The 17,836-nt window shown below is 39.1% G+C and overlaps 1 protein-coding gene across 1 annotated transcript in view; it reads right to left on the bottom strand.

Moving 5' to 3' along the window:
* Positions 1-17,836, bottom strand: part of tusc3 (tumor suppressor candidate 3) — a 75,034-nt gene that overhangs the window by 18,590 nt on the left and 38,608 nt on the right. The window contains exons 3-6 of the mRNA XM_041933679.1: positions 16,248-16,365; positions 12,688-12,828; positions 10,045-10,185; positions 9,574-9,663 (exon numbers count right to left, since the gene is read on the bottom strand). Coding sequence (XP_041789613.1) covers positions 9,574-9,663; positions 10,045-10,185; positions 12,688-12,828; positions 16,248-16,365 — 490 coding nt within the window. The remainder of the gene's footprint in view (positions 1-9,573; positions 9,664-10,044; positions 10,186-12,687; positions 12,829-16,247; positions 16,366-17,836) is intronic.

Raw genomic sequence — 17,836 nt, 5'->3', positions numbered from 1 at the left:
GAAGGAAAAACGTGATGGTAATTTGTAATATGTATGTCATTTTACTGTACAGCATGCTGGCACATGCTTCCTTTCCCCTTTTAAACAGCCTTATCATGGCTCACCTTCGTAAATTTAGGCTGGTACAACGCTACTCTGCTGCAATTAATGTGATGGATTCGTTCTTTAAGAGGCCCGTGTCTCAAAAGGGGTCGAAACATAACGATAAATAAAAGAAAATTCTCCTCCGCACTTGAGGGTGTAATGGTCAAAGTCTCTTTACCGAACACTGCATTGAGAAATGTTACCAGCCTGTTGAGGATAACATTTACTATTCGGCTATGAATATTTGAGCATAGATCACTGTGCAAACAGTTTTCTTAAAAGCTGTAATGTTTTATTGTGGGTTGTCTAAGACAATTCTGAAAAAAATTAGTATTCTATCCATCTTTTTATTTGCCACATCATTGGGTATAATACACATTTAAAATGTACTAAATAATTAATATAAATGCAATGATGCAGTAATTCTTCCAGAGGATCTCAAGGAAATGGTAAAAGATGGTAAAAGGTAAGTTCAATTAAGTATCTAAATATTAGACAGAACTCCAAAATATTTCTAGACCTTTACCAAACACCTGCCCCAAGGATAATCTATTATAGTATTTTTCATTAGCACGCTCTTAGGATCTAGATCTCAGGAAAACACGTCCTTACATTCTATCTAATACAAGAGTGGAGATGTGAAGAGCACCGTTAGTGTCTGTGTTCATGCACTCATTTGAATACATTGACATTAAAAAGCCTTGTTTATATAAGAACTGCATAAAACAGGCCATTTGTCAGACTTTGAAGCAAATTAGGTGCCTGCACCAATGCGGGTATAATAAGCATCCATATACACATACACACACATAAGCCCATGCATACACACACAGGAAGGCCACAGGCATCTCACATGTTTATCACTGTATTAGAATGAGGTTGAGAACAGGCTTTGCCATATCATAGTGTGCTACACGTCGCAGAAAACATACACAGCTAGGAACTTAAACACCAATAAAATGCAATAGTTGGAATCAATGGCAAATTATGTCAACACTGATAACACAAAGTATATGAGCGATGAGCATACTTTGTCCCTCCTTCTCTTCACTTGACTATTCTCAGTCTAACGCCAAACCATTGTAGTGTTAGCTGTTAGTATCCGTGAGCCCGATAACCTTTACAAATAGCTATATTCATCCTTTCCACCCTGTATCATGTATTTGAATATAGTGTGTGTGAATGTGTGTTTGTGTGTGTTTTATTTGGTAAAGGTCAGGAGGCACTCAGACAGGAAGGGGGATAAATGAAAAGTCAACAAAGCAGAAAGAACAGAGAGCAGAAAGAGTAAGTAACAGAGGGGAAGTGAGATGGAGTGGAAATATGTGCTTCATTTATATCGACAAAGAAGAGGTTTGACTGTTTATGTTGTTGCGAATGGGTATAATGATAAGCGATCTAGGAAGTGAACCTTGCGGGGTAATCTGGGTAAGAGTGTCAGCTAAATGCCGAAAACATAAAATGAGAGCATGGGCGTGAAAGAGAAAACCGAGGGAGAGGATGATTGTTCGCCTGATGATACAGCTAGATTGAATCAGACACGTAAACTATAAACAACTAGTACTGATGCACTGTACAGATCAAGTCAACTGAAAATGATGAAAGAATTAACAGAGGCAGAGGAGGCAAAGAGCAACACCAATATTTCTGACTGATAGCTACAAGACTAGAATTTTAATATTTCTCAGTTAAGAGAAAAATATGCTGCAACACATCAATGATTTAACTATCATACAGCATATGGAGGGGTGATTGCTCCAGATCAGCAGAGGGATTATGGGTAGGTTCAGTGAACCCTTCATTTAAACAAATATGGTCGTCTATTGTAGGGATTCAGGTGATGCTTTAAAATCTCATTATCTACTCACTGTTTATGCAGTTCAATGTTTACACACTCCATCGGGAGTTCAGTTTAATTACCCAAGAGTCAATTAAAGCCATTTAAAACCTATTTTCTTTCTTCTCCTTCTCTCCTTTTCTTTTTTTGAAAACGTGTCAATCAATAAAATGAGGTGACTTCTCATTTTCTCAAAAGACTAAGTTTTATTTGTTTTCTACTTCTGGGACATATGGTGGATTTTTGCTGACAGCAATGAGATGTAAAAAAGACAAAGACAAAGACAAAGAATTGCTGGCACAATCAACAGACTGTTCACATAAATCTGGGCAGGGGAGAAGGACAAAAGAGCAAAAATAGAAAAAAAAAAAAAAGAAAAAAAAAGGTCAAGGTGCCCAAGAGCAAAGCAGTTAAACCCCAACTGCACCAATGTACCTTCTCAGTGACCAACAGCTCAAGTCATACAGGGCATTTTCCAGGTGTGGGTGAGTCAGACAGAGGGACTCAGACGTTCGGTAGTCTGCAGGCTCAATCGTTAAGCATTTAAAGGATAACTTTCGTTTTTTACATTCTGGACCTTATTTGTAGCATTAAATACGACCATTTACTCACCCAGACAACTTTGGTGGCATTTGGAGTTGTTTTGAAGAAATTAGCCCCAGAGGAGCGGCGCGTATATCCGTGTAATGCGAGTACTCGGGCATCCATGCGCAGCCTCTATATAACGCATAATTTGTGGCAAAACTCGTTCATATTCCAATATTTTCTTATGATATGCTGGTGCTATTCCCCTCTGAGCCTGTGGTGGCATGTTATCAACATCTGGCATCTCTAGACAACTACCTCTGACGTGGATGATGTCATTACCGAACGAGCAGCCAGCCACAACACGGCTAACTCTGCGGCGGTCGTCTACGAATACGCAATAAAGAACCATAGCTGTGCCAAACTACAGCTAAACTAGCCGACCACCGGCTCAGAGCGGAATAGCACCAGTATATCATAACAAAATATTGGAATATGAACGAGTTTTGCTGCAGACTATGCGTTTATAGAGGCTGCGCATGGATGCCCCGAGTACTCGCATTATTTGGATATACGCGCCGCTCCTCTGGGGCTATTTTCTTCAAAGCGACTCCAAATGCCACCAAAGTTGTCTGGGTAAGTAAATGGGCATATTTAATGCTACAAATAAGGTCCAGCTTGTAAAAAACGAAAGTTATCCTTCAAAACATCCAAATTTTACAGAGAAATCAGTTCATTTCAATGGAATTGGCGCAATTAGTGGATTCGCTCACAAGGGGAAAGTAAATCTCATCATAATTACACAGACGACACAAATTCAAACAATAATATCACCAGGTGACTATTGATCTCATATGACCACTGTATAGGTGTATTCAACAAATCAGTGACTGGACGTGGCACAATTTCCTCCAGTTCAACCGAGAAACAACAGAAGCAGCTGTCTGTGGATCTAAAAATATCTAAACGCTTCAATCTCGAAGTCTTTATACGCTGAAGACCACAAACCTGGCCACAAAGCTTGATGTAGTCAGGACTCAGAACTACAATTTAACATTCACAAAAGGCAAAACAAAACCAGTTGGCTATTGCCTTAAGAACATAAATATAAGAAACATAAATTCTAAGAATTAAGAATTAAAGGATTTATGCTACGAGTTGGCTCGACTACTCATAGTTTCCACTGGCTCTGTGTGTATCCAAGAATAGATTTTAAAATATGACTATCGTTTTACAAAGCACTAAATGGTTTGGGGCCAAAACACATTTCTGATGTGCTGCCCCAGCGCGAACCATCCAGACCTCTCAGATCATGTCGGAGAAGCAGCATTCACTTTGTATGCACCGCATATCTGGAGCAAACTCCCAGCAAACTAAATCAGAGTTTAAGACTTTTGTTGCTACTGTTTATCAAATTAAATTTGGGACTATATATTCATCCATGTCTTGCAATTGCACTGTAGCTGCACTATAATTTTCACTCTCTACTCTTTTTATCATCTTTACTCTTAAATCGTATTAGCGTATGTATTCTAATACTGACCTTTTATAATGCCTTGTATTTATTTTACAGCTTGTCTTAATACTTTTTTATGTCTTATGTAAAACACTTTGTATAATTTGATGTTGAAAAATGCTATACAAATAAACTAAAATAAAATAAATAAATAAATTAAAGCAATTTTTATTCTGGCACTATACTGTATACATGGTTTGCATTTTCTCCCTTATTTCCTCTATGTTTTATCTTCTGTACACTGATCTCCTTCTTCCCCTCTCACCTCCAGGATATATGTCTTTAATATATGGCTCATAATTGCAGTTTTCTGCTAAATACAATGCTACTAATCACTTTGTGTGTAGCTGCGAGTGACTGTGAGAATGTGCGTCTAAGTGAGGAGACAGAAAGAGGCGGTCAATGTCTACTGCTCTGAACAAATATCCAGCCTAAAGGACCATTTATTTCACAGCTTCACTACACTGCTCAGTTCCCATATCGGCTCAAAACACATAGATAAATACACAAGCTTTCCCTCACTTAATCAGAAGCACAGACACACTCATACCCGCGTGTGCACGCACGCACGCACACACACACACCTCTGCAAGCCAAAAGTCAACTATTTGCAAAGAGCCAATAAAAGTGACAGCAGTGTTTCTTTAAAATATGAAAGGTTAGCAGTAACTTAGAGAGGCCTCCTGGCGGCAGCTGCCAAAAGCCATCAACCAATCATGTGAAATCAGCTGGAAATATGGAAATGTCATCAGCCAATCGTGTGGAAAATAAGGGAGTGGTTGGTCATAGTAAAAGCCAAGAGAGAAACAATGGCAGAAATGCTTCACAAAGAAACTCCCTTTGCTTCCCTGTGATTCCCCTCCGTCCAGGCAGTGACAGGTTAAAGTGTGCTAATATTATGACTTGTTATAACCTGTTCAATACAATCCTCAATACATTTAGTTTAAACCTTAATTAAGGAAAAAGCTGCATGTGTGACATTTGTTCTGTTTTCTTTTTGGTCTACATGACTGCGTTTGTTGTATGTTGAGTGGTTAAATCTGAAACGTGTGTGGAAATAATATCATATTATATCCTCCTGCTGAAAAAATAACACGTGCAGGATAATGACCACTTACTTTGGTGTTTTATATATATTAATGATGTGTCATGTTTCAGACAAATGTCCTGTCTGTGCTCAGATTAAGCACCTGTCAGGACATTATCTGCAAAGAGCATCTGTTTTCATCTGCTTGCTTCCACAGGTTGATAGTGGGTTATGTGCTGTTCTGTGGACACAGACAGTCTGTGTCAACAAAGTAAGAAAACACTGTATTTGCACACAAAACGAATCCAGGCAGCATAACCGCCATGTAAATTCTGAATAAATGTATACATGTACAGATAATATGCAGCTGCCTTCTCACGACTGGATGCTTTTCCATACTTTGTAGTCAGTTTTGGACTACTTAGTGAAGAAATATGCTATTTTATATGATTTCCTGCATCAATATTTTGCTTATATACTTAAAGCTGAGGCGAAGGCGCACAGTTTCGTCTGGATACTTGGGTAAATGTTTATCCTTCCACCATATTTTTCATACTACAACAGAATAATGCATCCACAAACACTTGACAGCAAACTGTTAACATAATGTTTGTCAGAGATATTTTAAAAGGTAAAAATGATATTTCCACTGTGTTTCTGGCAGCTCTCAATGCAGCTCTGGCAGCCCCCCACCCTGCTCTCCCATTTTGTGTGTGCATGTGTGTGTGTGTTAGAGCAAAAATCAGCTGGTAGTATTTTCTTGGCTGCACAGTGAGACGCTCACTACAATTTCATCTGCTTGGTTGTGCCATTCGTCAGTTGACAAATCCTTTCAATATAGTCTACCTGGCCTTGCTCGCTCATCATTTTAAAGGAATTACACTGTCTGGGGAGAGCAGGAGAGAGAGGAGAGTGGGAGATTACAGAGAGAGAGAGAGGTGAGAGGAAGTAACAGAGGAAAGAGGAGGAAAGTAGAACAGGAAAGATAAGACAGGTATCTATTCAATATTGACTGCCCAGTTCAAACTATTCACTGTCAGAGGACAGAGAAAGGAAAAGAGGGATTTAAAGAGACCATAGTGCTGCGGATGAAGGTGGAAACGACATGAATGGAGGAAGGAAATAAGAAAGAAATAAGGGCCATTCACACAGGATCTAATGTACCTATGCCTGCTGCTATTTTGGTTGAGTGGCTACAAAACAGCAATCTGGCCTGGAAGCTCAAGAAAATGGTTGGGTTAAAGCATGTAGGTCAATGAGCTACTGCTGTAAGAGGAAATGGAAAGAAGGAGAGGAAGGATTAAGGTTAGGCTATGAGACCTAGGAGGCAAGGACTGTAGGGGGCTTAACAGGAAGTTACAGCATAATAGAGCCAGGCCTCAACATATTCACATAAATAGGTTCAAATTAACTACGTTTCAACCAAGCAATCCGGTTCGGGAACATATCAATGGAAACACTCCATTCTGTCCCATTTTTCTGCCACCCTTCTGTTGAGGTACGTAGCACACTGATCCGGTTCTTAACTTGTGAGCTAACACTGCAGTCAGGTCAGAGAGAATCCGAGAAACCAGAGTCGTCTCATCATCTGTGCTCTGATGTAGGATTTCCCAACTCTCTCTGCTTTTTTCACGAGCCTTTTATCAAACAGAGTTTGCCTGTTTGTTGTAATAAACAACTACATACCGAGAGGAAACAACAGACAACATTTGATGTCCGGCAACTCTTGCTCTGGTGCAGGTTTTAAGGATATTATCCCACAAATGTTTGTTGGATACGCAGCTAAACAATCAGCGGCCAACCTATTAGGTACACCAGTACAGTTTAATGCAGTCCAATGCAACAGTGGAAGATGGAAGTACATTTTTTGTCCTTCACTTCACTTATTTACATACATGAGGGGGGCAGAGTTATTAGAAACACAATTAAAACTTCTATGACAAACTCAACACAAAACTAACATTAGAGGCATCATGAAAGCAGACTTTATGGGAAAACAGTTATGTTGGATTGAAACACATTTGAAATAATAAAGCACCTCTTTAGGTTTAATTTAATAATCTTTTTTTTAAGTATTACTTGTATTTGCTAATATGAGTCATGGAAGTATATAATCACAGCTTTAGCCTTTGCTGATTCTTCTGCTTTCTTCAGAAAAAGCTAAACTGGCTATCTAGCACAAGGCTGGATGGCCAGAGCAGAGGCTACAGTGAAACAGTGTTTTCTATTACCATACTGAGCCTGGATCTACATTCTAGTGACATATTTTCTCATCTCATCAGGCAAAAAACAATCAATGTCTCTATACGTAAATGGAGTTTGCCCTGATGATCAACAAGTGGCACGTCTACTGATGTTCTGATTAAAGGTGACTTAGGTGGAAGCTCTACTGGCCATTTTCTTGATATAATATGATTCAGACAGTGAATATGGCCTACACTTTTGCCCTACATTTCCATTTCATCTCCCACTTGCCTATACTGCCTTGTATCAAGAGAAAATATTCAAATAAACACATCACATGTACTACACATGAAAGGCAGAGTTTAAAGAGGAGTGGTTTTATAATATGTAGACACGTGATTGGTAGTCAAGACAGGGGTTTCTGTTATTTTGACAATGGATAGTCAGCATGGATACAATCAGTCATGGGATTTCTGGAAAGCACGTCCAAGGTGTACATGAGTATGTCTGCAGCTCGTCGCAGAAGTGTTTTTTTGGATACAAGGAGAATAGTCTGAATTAATGTGACAAATATTGCTGATACCTTGGACACTTTCACTTGATAATAGCACTTGTTTCAGTAGCTGCCTTAGTTTCCCAACTTCAGCAGGGTATACAATGAGCCCCCCACCAGCTCTCCAACCCATCCTCCCCTAACTGGTATAATTTGTTTTCTGTGTGCTCAGTAATACATCTTTTACGACCTGCTCACCTTTGCATTTGAATCAGATGCCAGTGGCTATTGCTCCTGATAGTTAGGGAATTAATTCCTGGCTACCTAAAATGCTGTTTCAACACTTGACTATGTCAAAGCCCTAATGCTGGCCTCATCGCTCTGCTCAGCTCATACAAGAGAGGAAGACAGGACAGAAGCAGCAGGCAGGTAGGAAAGTAGCTGACAGCCCGTCTTTCTTATGAAGACTGAAACATGGTTCAAGGACAGACAGAGATGTGGAAGACAGATGGAGAAGATGGGGAGTGGAGGAAAAGGAAATAAGTAGGAAGAGAAAAAGGGAGAAATGAACTAATGAGCAGAGAGAATAAGGACAATATCAAGAGGCTAAAAAAGTGAAGCCTCTTGTCATGAATGCAGTGCCACGCACTTTTTGAATCAGTTAGGATTTAAGTAGTCATAACTTTAACCTCAAACCGTGCTACCTCTGTCTGTCGATGCTTGTCCTGGCAGGATAAAAGCGGTTCACATGCAAGTAGGTGGCAGAGTCGGGAAGGTGGAGGGATATGGAAATAGCAGGGAAAGAGAAAGAAGGGGTGAAGGCTGGGAGCTACAGCGACATAGAATGAGGGTTAAACCCATTTGCTGTAAACGGACCGACAAACGACAGAGAGCCAACAGAGCCTGACAACTACAGTGCTTTTACTCAGAACAAGAGAGAGGGGCAATACCATGTGGAGGAGAGGATGGAAGGGGCAACGGGGAGGTTGTGATGTTTTTTTTTTCTATTTCCTCTTTCTTTTGACTCTCTGAGAGTGTGTTTGTGCACTTCTCTCTTCTTGCACTTCTCTCTATTTGTATGTCGTCTCTGGGAGTGCTGGCTACAGGGAACACCAATCCTTTTCAGTCTCCCCATGAGCTGAATTGACTTTTCCTGTGACAACCACACCACTTTGCAAGTGTGCGGTCTGGGTCACCATGCACCACTGTGAAAGGGTCTGCGTATGTGAGTGTGCAAATGCACACAGTGGAGGTGAATTTCCTTTACTCTATTCTTTGCTCTCTCCCATCAATCTCCCTCCCTGCCTCCCCTTCTCTTTATCCTTCTTCATTTTCTCAGTTTGTGTCATATTTTTATTTTAATTTCACACTTGGGTGAACAAACTTAAATGATGACCAGCAAAACTATATCTGCCAATGCTCTGTGTGTCTGTCTTTGCACACATATTGGTAATAAGTGGCAACTGTCCAATAATACTGTGAGAGACTGTATAAAACAGCAGAGGTGAGGCAGATATATAGATAAATCACAGAGCGTTGATATTACCATACAATCACTGCTCCCAGCTGTCCAGCACACACACACACACACTGTCTCAGTCCTGACCTGTTAGCAGGTGGTAATGGTGCAGACTAGTGCATCTTACTTGGGGGAAAGAGCATTACAGACGTTCCAATTAATGATCTAATACTGTCTCACTTACCAAACTAAGATTTACCTTAAAATACTGTTTTTACTGAGAACACATAACTAATTGTAAAGAAAATAAGAATGAAACCAAGTCACAAGGATAGAAGGACAAGACAACAAGAGGGGGGGATAAAAGGAGGCCAACAACAACAAGACATGGAAGGATTGATGAATGCATGGATTTATAGACACAGGGAGGTAGTAATCTGATTCATACCACTTGTCCATTCTGGGGGTTTTTGTGGGCGTAGGGAGGACCTCTGATGTGATTCCACATCTGACCAGATGTCATTGCAAAAACTACACACTATGAGAGAGAGAGAGAGAGATGAACAGGAAATAATGCAGATGAAACATCATTAGTGTGGAAACTTTTAACTGAGACACTTTGAAATGTATCAAATAATTTGATCTTAAACTGAAGTATATCCAACTCAGCACATGACTCTGAGACACAGAAATGTAAGTTTTGTTAAAACAGACAGAAAATTGTACTAATGAGGTGTGATTACTCTATTCAATTTGTTTCCACTGCAGTTTCACTTGACTTATGTCCCTGGGCCTGGCTTGTGAGGGTTATTTTTGGCAGAGCTTGCATCTATCTTCTCTCAGTGGATTAAAAGATTCCCACCTAAAGCCCAATTTGTGTGTGTGTGTGTGTGTGTGTGTGTGTGTGTGTGTGTCATACCAGAGCAGCCATGGCCCATCCAGTTTTGTTGTATATGAATTCCAAGTTGTTCCTCCTCAGATACAGCAGCCCTCCAACCAGAGACACTAACAAAGCCAAAGCAATAGTCCCTGAATAATTAGGAGGACGGAAGACACGGATCTGGAGAGAGAGAGAGAGAGAGAGAGAGAGAGAGAGACAGAGATAGAGAGAGCATGTACCTTTGCCATTTTCAGTTATTGTATATATCACTATACTACTGTATAAATGTATAAATATATTGACTATTGTTTGTTTTTCCCAATATGAACCAAGACAATATGTTTCCTTTGCTTGACAATAACTGAATAAAAATAAGAAAATAATTCATTCAACCTCTATCCTGTTACAGTTTGAATGTATAATCTATTGATTGAGCTATTGAACAGAGACATCTTCCAGGAAACAGCAAAAACAAAACTGAATGAATGTGGTGAAAAGAAACTGAGAAAAAAACAGTTTACTCTTTAAAAAAAGCATGAGATATTTTTGTGTATGTCATTGGTATTTTCAATAATATGTCAAATACTTTGTTTTAGGTTACTCAATAACTTTTCTAACTATTCTTGACAGCTGGTTTTAAAATGACAAATGTCCAAACATTTTCCTAAATTGTAATTCACAAAAAAAGGGTCTAATCTTCAACCTTTTTAGATTTTAGAAATAATTTCAGAAATATTAAAAAGTATGGGTACAGCAATGACGGGAAAAAAAACGTTTCTTTGGTCATGCATACTGAAAGTGAATCCTGGAAGTGTTCATTATAACCCTGAAGGTCATTTCAATAAAAACATGATATTTTAACACTTGTTTTTAATAAGTTATATATATAGAAATGCTTATTCCCCTTTTTAAAGGAGAAACACCTCTCCTCACATCACTGGGGTACATAACCTGGCGCCAAGGCAGAGAGCATTTCTGATGGCAAACATGATGTTGCTTATAAACCAACAGGTAAAAGAGAGGAATGCACAGTGGATGGTTGTCAGACTCGAGCTAGCTGCTCAGTTCTCAGTCTGCCATCATTTCCCAGTACCACGAATGTCACCCACTCTTCTTCTTCTTCTTCTTCTTCGTATGCAGACTAGATGCCACAATGGTGTACTGCTGTCATACTGATTTTTATTAGTGTTCAATTTGACAGCTATTTATATTCTTATACAGACCAATACTGCACAGATATTCCATCAGTCTCTTTTCTCATTTTAGGCCAGCTATGCAGTTGAGTGCACAAAGTGAAAAAGCAACTATAATGTAGAATGTATATTGTAATTTTCTTTTTGCAACATGGATTTAATAAAAATTGTACTGAAAAAGTATCATCAGCATCAAAGTCAAGGTATCTGTACTGATAAAGAGTGTGTGTGTGTGTGTGTGTGTGTGTGTGTGTGTGTGTGTGTGTGTGTGTGTGTGTGTGGCCATGAAGCCAAACTGAAAACATGCTGTGTTTGCTATTAACAGATGTAAAGGTGAAACATTCCAAAAGACAAATGTGCCACCAGCGCTGATGATGTCACTTGTGAAAATGTGTCGACCATCTGCTGCTGCTTAGTGTTACTGGATTAAAACCTAAAAATGAATAATTCAGGGAGAAAGAGAGAAAGAGTTTAAAAAGCTCTGCCACAGAGTGTATGAGTCTGCAGGCTGGCCTGCAACCTAGTGTGTCTAACAATCAGCATGACAGTGAACACTGTAAAGTAACCTCGAACAACGTTATGTCTCATAATGCATGACGTCAATCCGCCTTTTGTCTTTGTAAAGCTGGGAATTATGTGGAACAGAACAGAAAGGCAAGAGAGAATGGTTGATATGTTTGCACAACAGTACGAGATCCTACACATTCCCCATCAATCCTTTCAATTCTTCAACATTATTGTCACTAAAGTTTCAGACTTATCTAACTTTCCTTTGAGTTCCTTCATCGCACAAGTTTATTCATCTCACCATTTTTTTCTCAGTTATGTTTCATTTTTCCTATTCTGTACAGTTCTTTTTTCATGAAGTAAAGTCACATTGTACTGCATGAAAGCTAGCACTTAGTGTAAGTGCTCTCCTTCGCCTTCTCTGAAAGGCAGCCTTTTGAATTTAGATCCATCAGCAGGATGTCAGCAGAATGCTTGGACTATGTCTGCCAGTACTGGCTGACAGGTTGTTCAGGAAAGAAGAAATTGTAGTCCGATGGTTGAAGGTTTGCTCTCACAGGTGGCAACAACTTAACCGCCTCCGAGCAAGGTATCACCCGCTTGGTCCTTGAGTCTTATAAGGCTCTGACATGGTCGACATGGTATTTGCCTTGCAGGGCAAAGGGAAGGGTGTCTTCACAGCTAACCTGATGCTAACTTGTTTGATGCAGAAAAAAAACAAAAAAACAAAACAAAACTGTGGTGCGTTTGCCCGTTTGTATCAGTTTAGCACTGCACTGTACAAAATTGTTGGACTCATGATGGACAGTTTAAAAAAAAGCCTTTTTTGCATCACAATGGAACTCGTTCATGTGTGTTATGCTAGTAGTGGCTCAAATATCCTCGTGCACCAGAAATCTACAACAGCTAAAACCACCACGTACGCATAGACTAATAAGGGGTTTTGCAAATGTGTGAATGTGAAGATCAGTGTGTGTAGTACCTGAACATCTGTGCGGTCGGCAATCCACTTGGCCAGCTGCTCCGAAGCAAAGCCAATCCTTTGCAGGTCGAAGGTGTCAGCTCTCTTTGGCTTTCCTTTAGCTGGGAAATGCATGAACGTCGGAGCGCTGTTCATGTTCAACTAGACGGGAAGAAGAAAATGAGGGTGAGAGGACATCAAGTCAATGTCATCTCTCATTTGTCAAAACATGTTAAGTAACATATCATCCAAAGATCAAGGAACATTAACGACCACAGTGTCTTGATCAACAGATTGATGCTGCGGGTGTTATCACAGATTCACACTTGATTGCTTGCTGTAATTGCTGGCCTCCTCTGGCTTTTGTGAAAAATGTCCTTCAAATAACAATCCCTGACATTGTCCTGGCTCTGCTTATCCATGTACATAATGGCTGTATGTAAGAATTCAAGTTTTTTTCAGTTTTTTTTTTTTTTTTTTTTTTTAAATTACATTTCAATCAAGACATTAAGTAACCGGTTAATTCTAAAAAGTAAATTATGCCTTTATTACTTCTTGCTTGGAATAATTTATTTAGATTGCATAACTTGATATAACATTGAGCAGCCAGCTAATGCTGGTCCAATAAATACAAGTAAATCACTGTTGGAACAAAAATGTTGACACAGTATGTATTCCAACAGTGTGCCATTACTGAAGGAGCAGCATTTCATACAGTATCAGTGCCATTGTGCAGGTGCACCATGCCTCTAAAGTGTTGGCTCAAAACCGAATTTGAACTTGAATTAAGGAAAACTGTCCAAATACTGTCCACACCTACCGGACTCTGATATAAGACAGTAAGTGGGTTTGTGTTGGCTAATAGATAGATAGGATGGAGCGAACATCTCCAATTATTTCATCTTTGCAAACATCTATTCTTCTGAACAATTGGATTACTCTGTTTTCTGCCTTTCCTCTGAAATTTACACACAAGCACACAAACACACACACACACACACACACACACGCACACATACACACTCTTTTCCCTCCTCTCTCTCTCCCAACCATGTTGCACACCTATTCAACTCCAAATCCCAGGACTCTCTACAGTTATCGGCAAAATTAAAGTCAACTGGTTTACTCTCTCCTGTTTACCCAAGACACCTGGAGAAAAATGGAGAGGAGGGGAAAAGGAAGGAAATGAGCAGAGAAAAAGGAGACGGAAATGAGAGGAGAGTTGACATGCAGAGTATTTATCTCTGCCACATGGGTACCCACCTATTTCATCAAGTGACAAAGGTGTGTTGACATATATATGCATGCAAATGTAAACATGTACACACAGATGCACAAATGCCCTTGAACAAAAACATGCATGCATACAAACCATCACAAATGGAAAAAATAAAGAAAAGAAAAAAAAAAAAACAAAAGGATGTGCACGTGATTGACTTTGATTTAAACTTAAATAGCCCATTATTTTCATGACAAGAAGAGATGTGCACAGAGTCATGAAAAACAAAAAGCCTGGAGGAGAAGTACAAAAGAAGATAGAAGAAAGCCAGAGAAGTAACAAGAATTACACTAATAAAGAAAAAAGAAACAATGGCTTGCAAAATCACAATTAAAAATAAGAGGGAGAAGATATATTAAAGTCTATTAAAGGAGCATGTTTTAATGTCATCTTCAATGGATTAATCTGTCTAAAATCAATCAAGATAAAGGAAAAAGAAACCAGGCTATTTCTAACTAAGCACAGCTATTTTAAGTTCTAAGAGTATAAGTGTGGAATGAAAAAGGACAAAGGGGAATGGAACCTCCATATTAGTATCTTTTTCTGTATTTAGGTAAAAATGCCTGCAGCCAGCAGCTGGTTGCTAATCATGCCTGAGTTTAAGAGTTTTAAACTTATTCAGTATTTCTGATAACATAGACGCCACACCAGAGAAAAGAAATAACATTTTGTAGCTCCCAAAATACCTCTTCACTGAATAATACTGTAATACCAGATTACAATTACATACAATACACTTTTTATAGGCATTTATATTTGTTCCTGGGTTGTGGGAAAGCCCATACATTGTCTCCATTTTGGTTTCATAGGTAAGCTACAACACAAATGTAAGCACAGCCACTGTGGCGAAGTGAAAACCGCTGTGCCTCCCACTCAAAACCTCCTGCAAACCATCAACGTCACTGCAAAGCAAAGCAGAGCCTGTAATTTGTGTCTGCCTTTCCACCCTCAGAAGCCTCACTGGATAATAAGTAGATAATAAATAAAATGCTGTTTTTGTGTCATTTACCACTGGTTAAAGGAGCAGTCATGTATTATAATCGGGCAGGTTTGATTTCCATCATCAATCCCTTTCATCCTGTGGATCACATCTACAGTTCAGTACATGGCAAGGTAGAAGCACTATATAAGGGATACTGACAGGCCGGTGGACCCTGTGTTTATGTCAAACCAATGGCTGACGTCTGCGTTTTCACATCAGTTCACACTGCATAGACTGAACCTACATCTACTCAGTTTCATTTGCATATTTTCATTGACTTTGTGCGCAGCAGAGCCTCCACTAAAATGTGCTTTATGCATGAGCAAACCAAATACTTGTACTGAACGTTAAATTAGAGCTGAAACAGTTGATTAATTGATTAGTTAATAGCCGGAAAATTAATTGACAATAATTCTGATCATTTAATAAATCATTTAAGTCTTTTTTAAAACAAAAATCCACCCATAACAGTTTTTCAGTGAACATTTGTTGGTTTTCTTCATCTTTTAAAACAGTAAACTGAATATATAATTTTAGACTGTCAGTCGAACAAAACAAGACATTTACTTGGGCTCTGGAAACTTGTGAGATGCATTTTTCACTGTAACATTTTGTAGACAAAACCAATAATTGAGAAAGTAGCCAGCAGTTCAATCCAACTAATCGATAGTTAACTGTACTTTCTGTCTTTGTCTCTGTGGTTTTCTGACGGGATGTTTGCTGAACTATTGCTGAAGTTCTGAGACAGCTCCTTCTGAATGGAAAACTGGTGGATGTATGTAACGAAGAACAAAATAAAGAATGAATAAATGGTAAGAGAGAGAAGAGCAACAGGAGGAGAAAAAAGTTGAAGGTGAATATGACAGGAGGGAATGGTCAAAGACGTGGGGAGGGAGCAGAACAAGCTTCAGTATTCTGGTAGGTCCTATGATAAAAATAATGGGACTACAACACGACGGTAATTAGCTGTGGGTGTGCAATACGCTTTTATGGGTCTTTTAACTTTGTCATAAAGATTTTCCGTATGTCACAAAAAATAAAACAGATTTGCTAAATCAGAAGCCAACTGATTTTAAACTCGAGCTATTGCAGTTGCAACAAGGGCCAGTGGCGTTTTACTGTGGATTTCACAATACTGTGTGGATGTGTTTCATTAAAGTCATGACTTGGAGGATGATAAGGGACCCACATAATAATAGAGAGAAAAAAATGGTGTTATGTGCAAGCAGAGGGATGAAGACGGCATGGAGGAGGAGAAAGAAAGTCCAAACAGGTGAAACTTGCAGTAGGTTTGGTGCTGATGATAAACTAAATACCTACCTGTTGGAAAACATCAGCTCCCTCATCATAGTCCACTACCGTGAAGAAGAGCTTGTTGGAGAATGCAGATGAGTAACGCCATGAGTTTGCCAATACCTGGTACTCCTCGTTCGCCTGCCTATAAGATGACAATGAGACAAAAAAAAAGCAAAAAAAATGAACTGCCAAACACTTGGACTCAGATACACATACTCAAATACCCCACATATAACTGACACTAAAGTCAGATGTCACTTGAGTTCCTAAAAAACAAACAAAAAAAAAAAAATAATAATTTCAGACCCATTTTGCCACAGTTGTGCAGAAGAAGACCAATCTCCCTGTGAGGCAATAACCCTGAACAAGTATTGCTTTTCTGATTTAAATTTGCAGAATGCTGTAGTCTTTAAACACATGATTCAGATTATATGATTTCCTTAATCACAATCACCTGCTCTTTTTCATATCAGGTTTTGCAAACCTAGAGGCAGGTGACACAAGTAGTGCTATCAGACATGAACCAATACTGTGGGCAGGCACAACAGAAAAATGCAGTGTACTCAAGATGTCTTATTTACATTGTTGTTAATAATTTCACTCTCCCTCTGAAAGGTAATCTTTTTACAAATACTTAGTTTACACTGACTTTTCAGTTTTTCCATTTATTGACCTGCTGGCACTATTTTGATTCTGACAGGCTATAGGTACAGGCACTGCACAAAGGATGAAATGAATGCATTTATTCATGAAGAAGAAATAGCATTCCAAAAAAAGGAGGACAATACCACAAGAAAAGCAGAACTAGTGACCACAACATCAGAGGATAAGGACAGAGCTAAAACTAGAATTACCATCTCACGGTTGTATGCCTTCGCCAAGTCACATTGCAGCTGACATCCATGTCTGTCCATACTCAAATAGATTTCGTTATTTACAAGCATATCAGCATATTTACTTTTAGATTTAGCTGACTTAAAAGGAATTTCAAAAAATTTATTATTTGCATCAGTTCATCCTTCTGTCTAAGTGAAAGGGCCAGACGTAGTGAAATTCCTGCTTTCACGAGAACGGGAAGGACGTGAGGTGACAGGGACCTTTGACCAACAAAATCTAATCATTTCATCCAAGAGTTCATGTCTGTACCAAACTTCAAGGGGTTCCTGAGATGTGGCATTCATATGAATGAGACGGACTGATGGACATACAAACCGCAGAGCGATACAAACAGGAAGCAAGTAAGAGAACAAAGTGAAGACTGCGTCAGATTAAAAAAAGATGTAGAGTTAGAGAAAGGAGAAAGACGAAGGGAGTATGTAAAGGAAACAGCACACTAGATCCTCAGTAGTCTCTCTGTTCATCCCATAATGGTCTTCATAAGTATAGATATTACATTTCCATTTCTCATTTTATTTTGATTTCCTTCAAAAATAGCCAAATGCATTTTTTTTCCCAACCAGACAGTTGAGTCTATCACTTCATCCTCCTACATGACAAGATAAACACTTAAATGCCACGAAGCAGTCTCTTTTCTCTCTGGTCTGTCTCTCTCCATTGTTTCTGACTTCAGCTATATGTCTCTTTTCACTTTGACATCGTGTCTTATGTCAACC

This window comes from Chelmon rostratus, chromosome 3 (genome assembly GCF_017976325.1).
Source record: "Chelmon rostratus isolate fCheRos1 chromosome 3, fCheRos1.pri, whole genome shotgun sequence".
Taxonomy (NCBI): Eukaryota; Metazoa; Chordata; class Actinopteri; order Chaetodontiformes; family Chaetodontidae; genus Chelmon; species Chelmon rostratus.
This window is presented reverse-complemented; position numbering and strand designations above follow the sequence as displayed.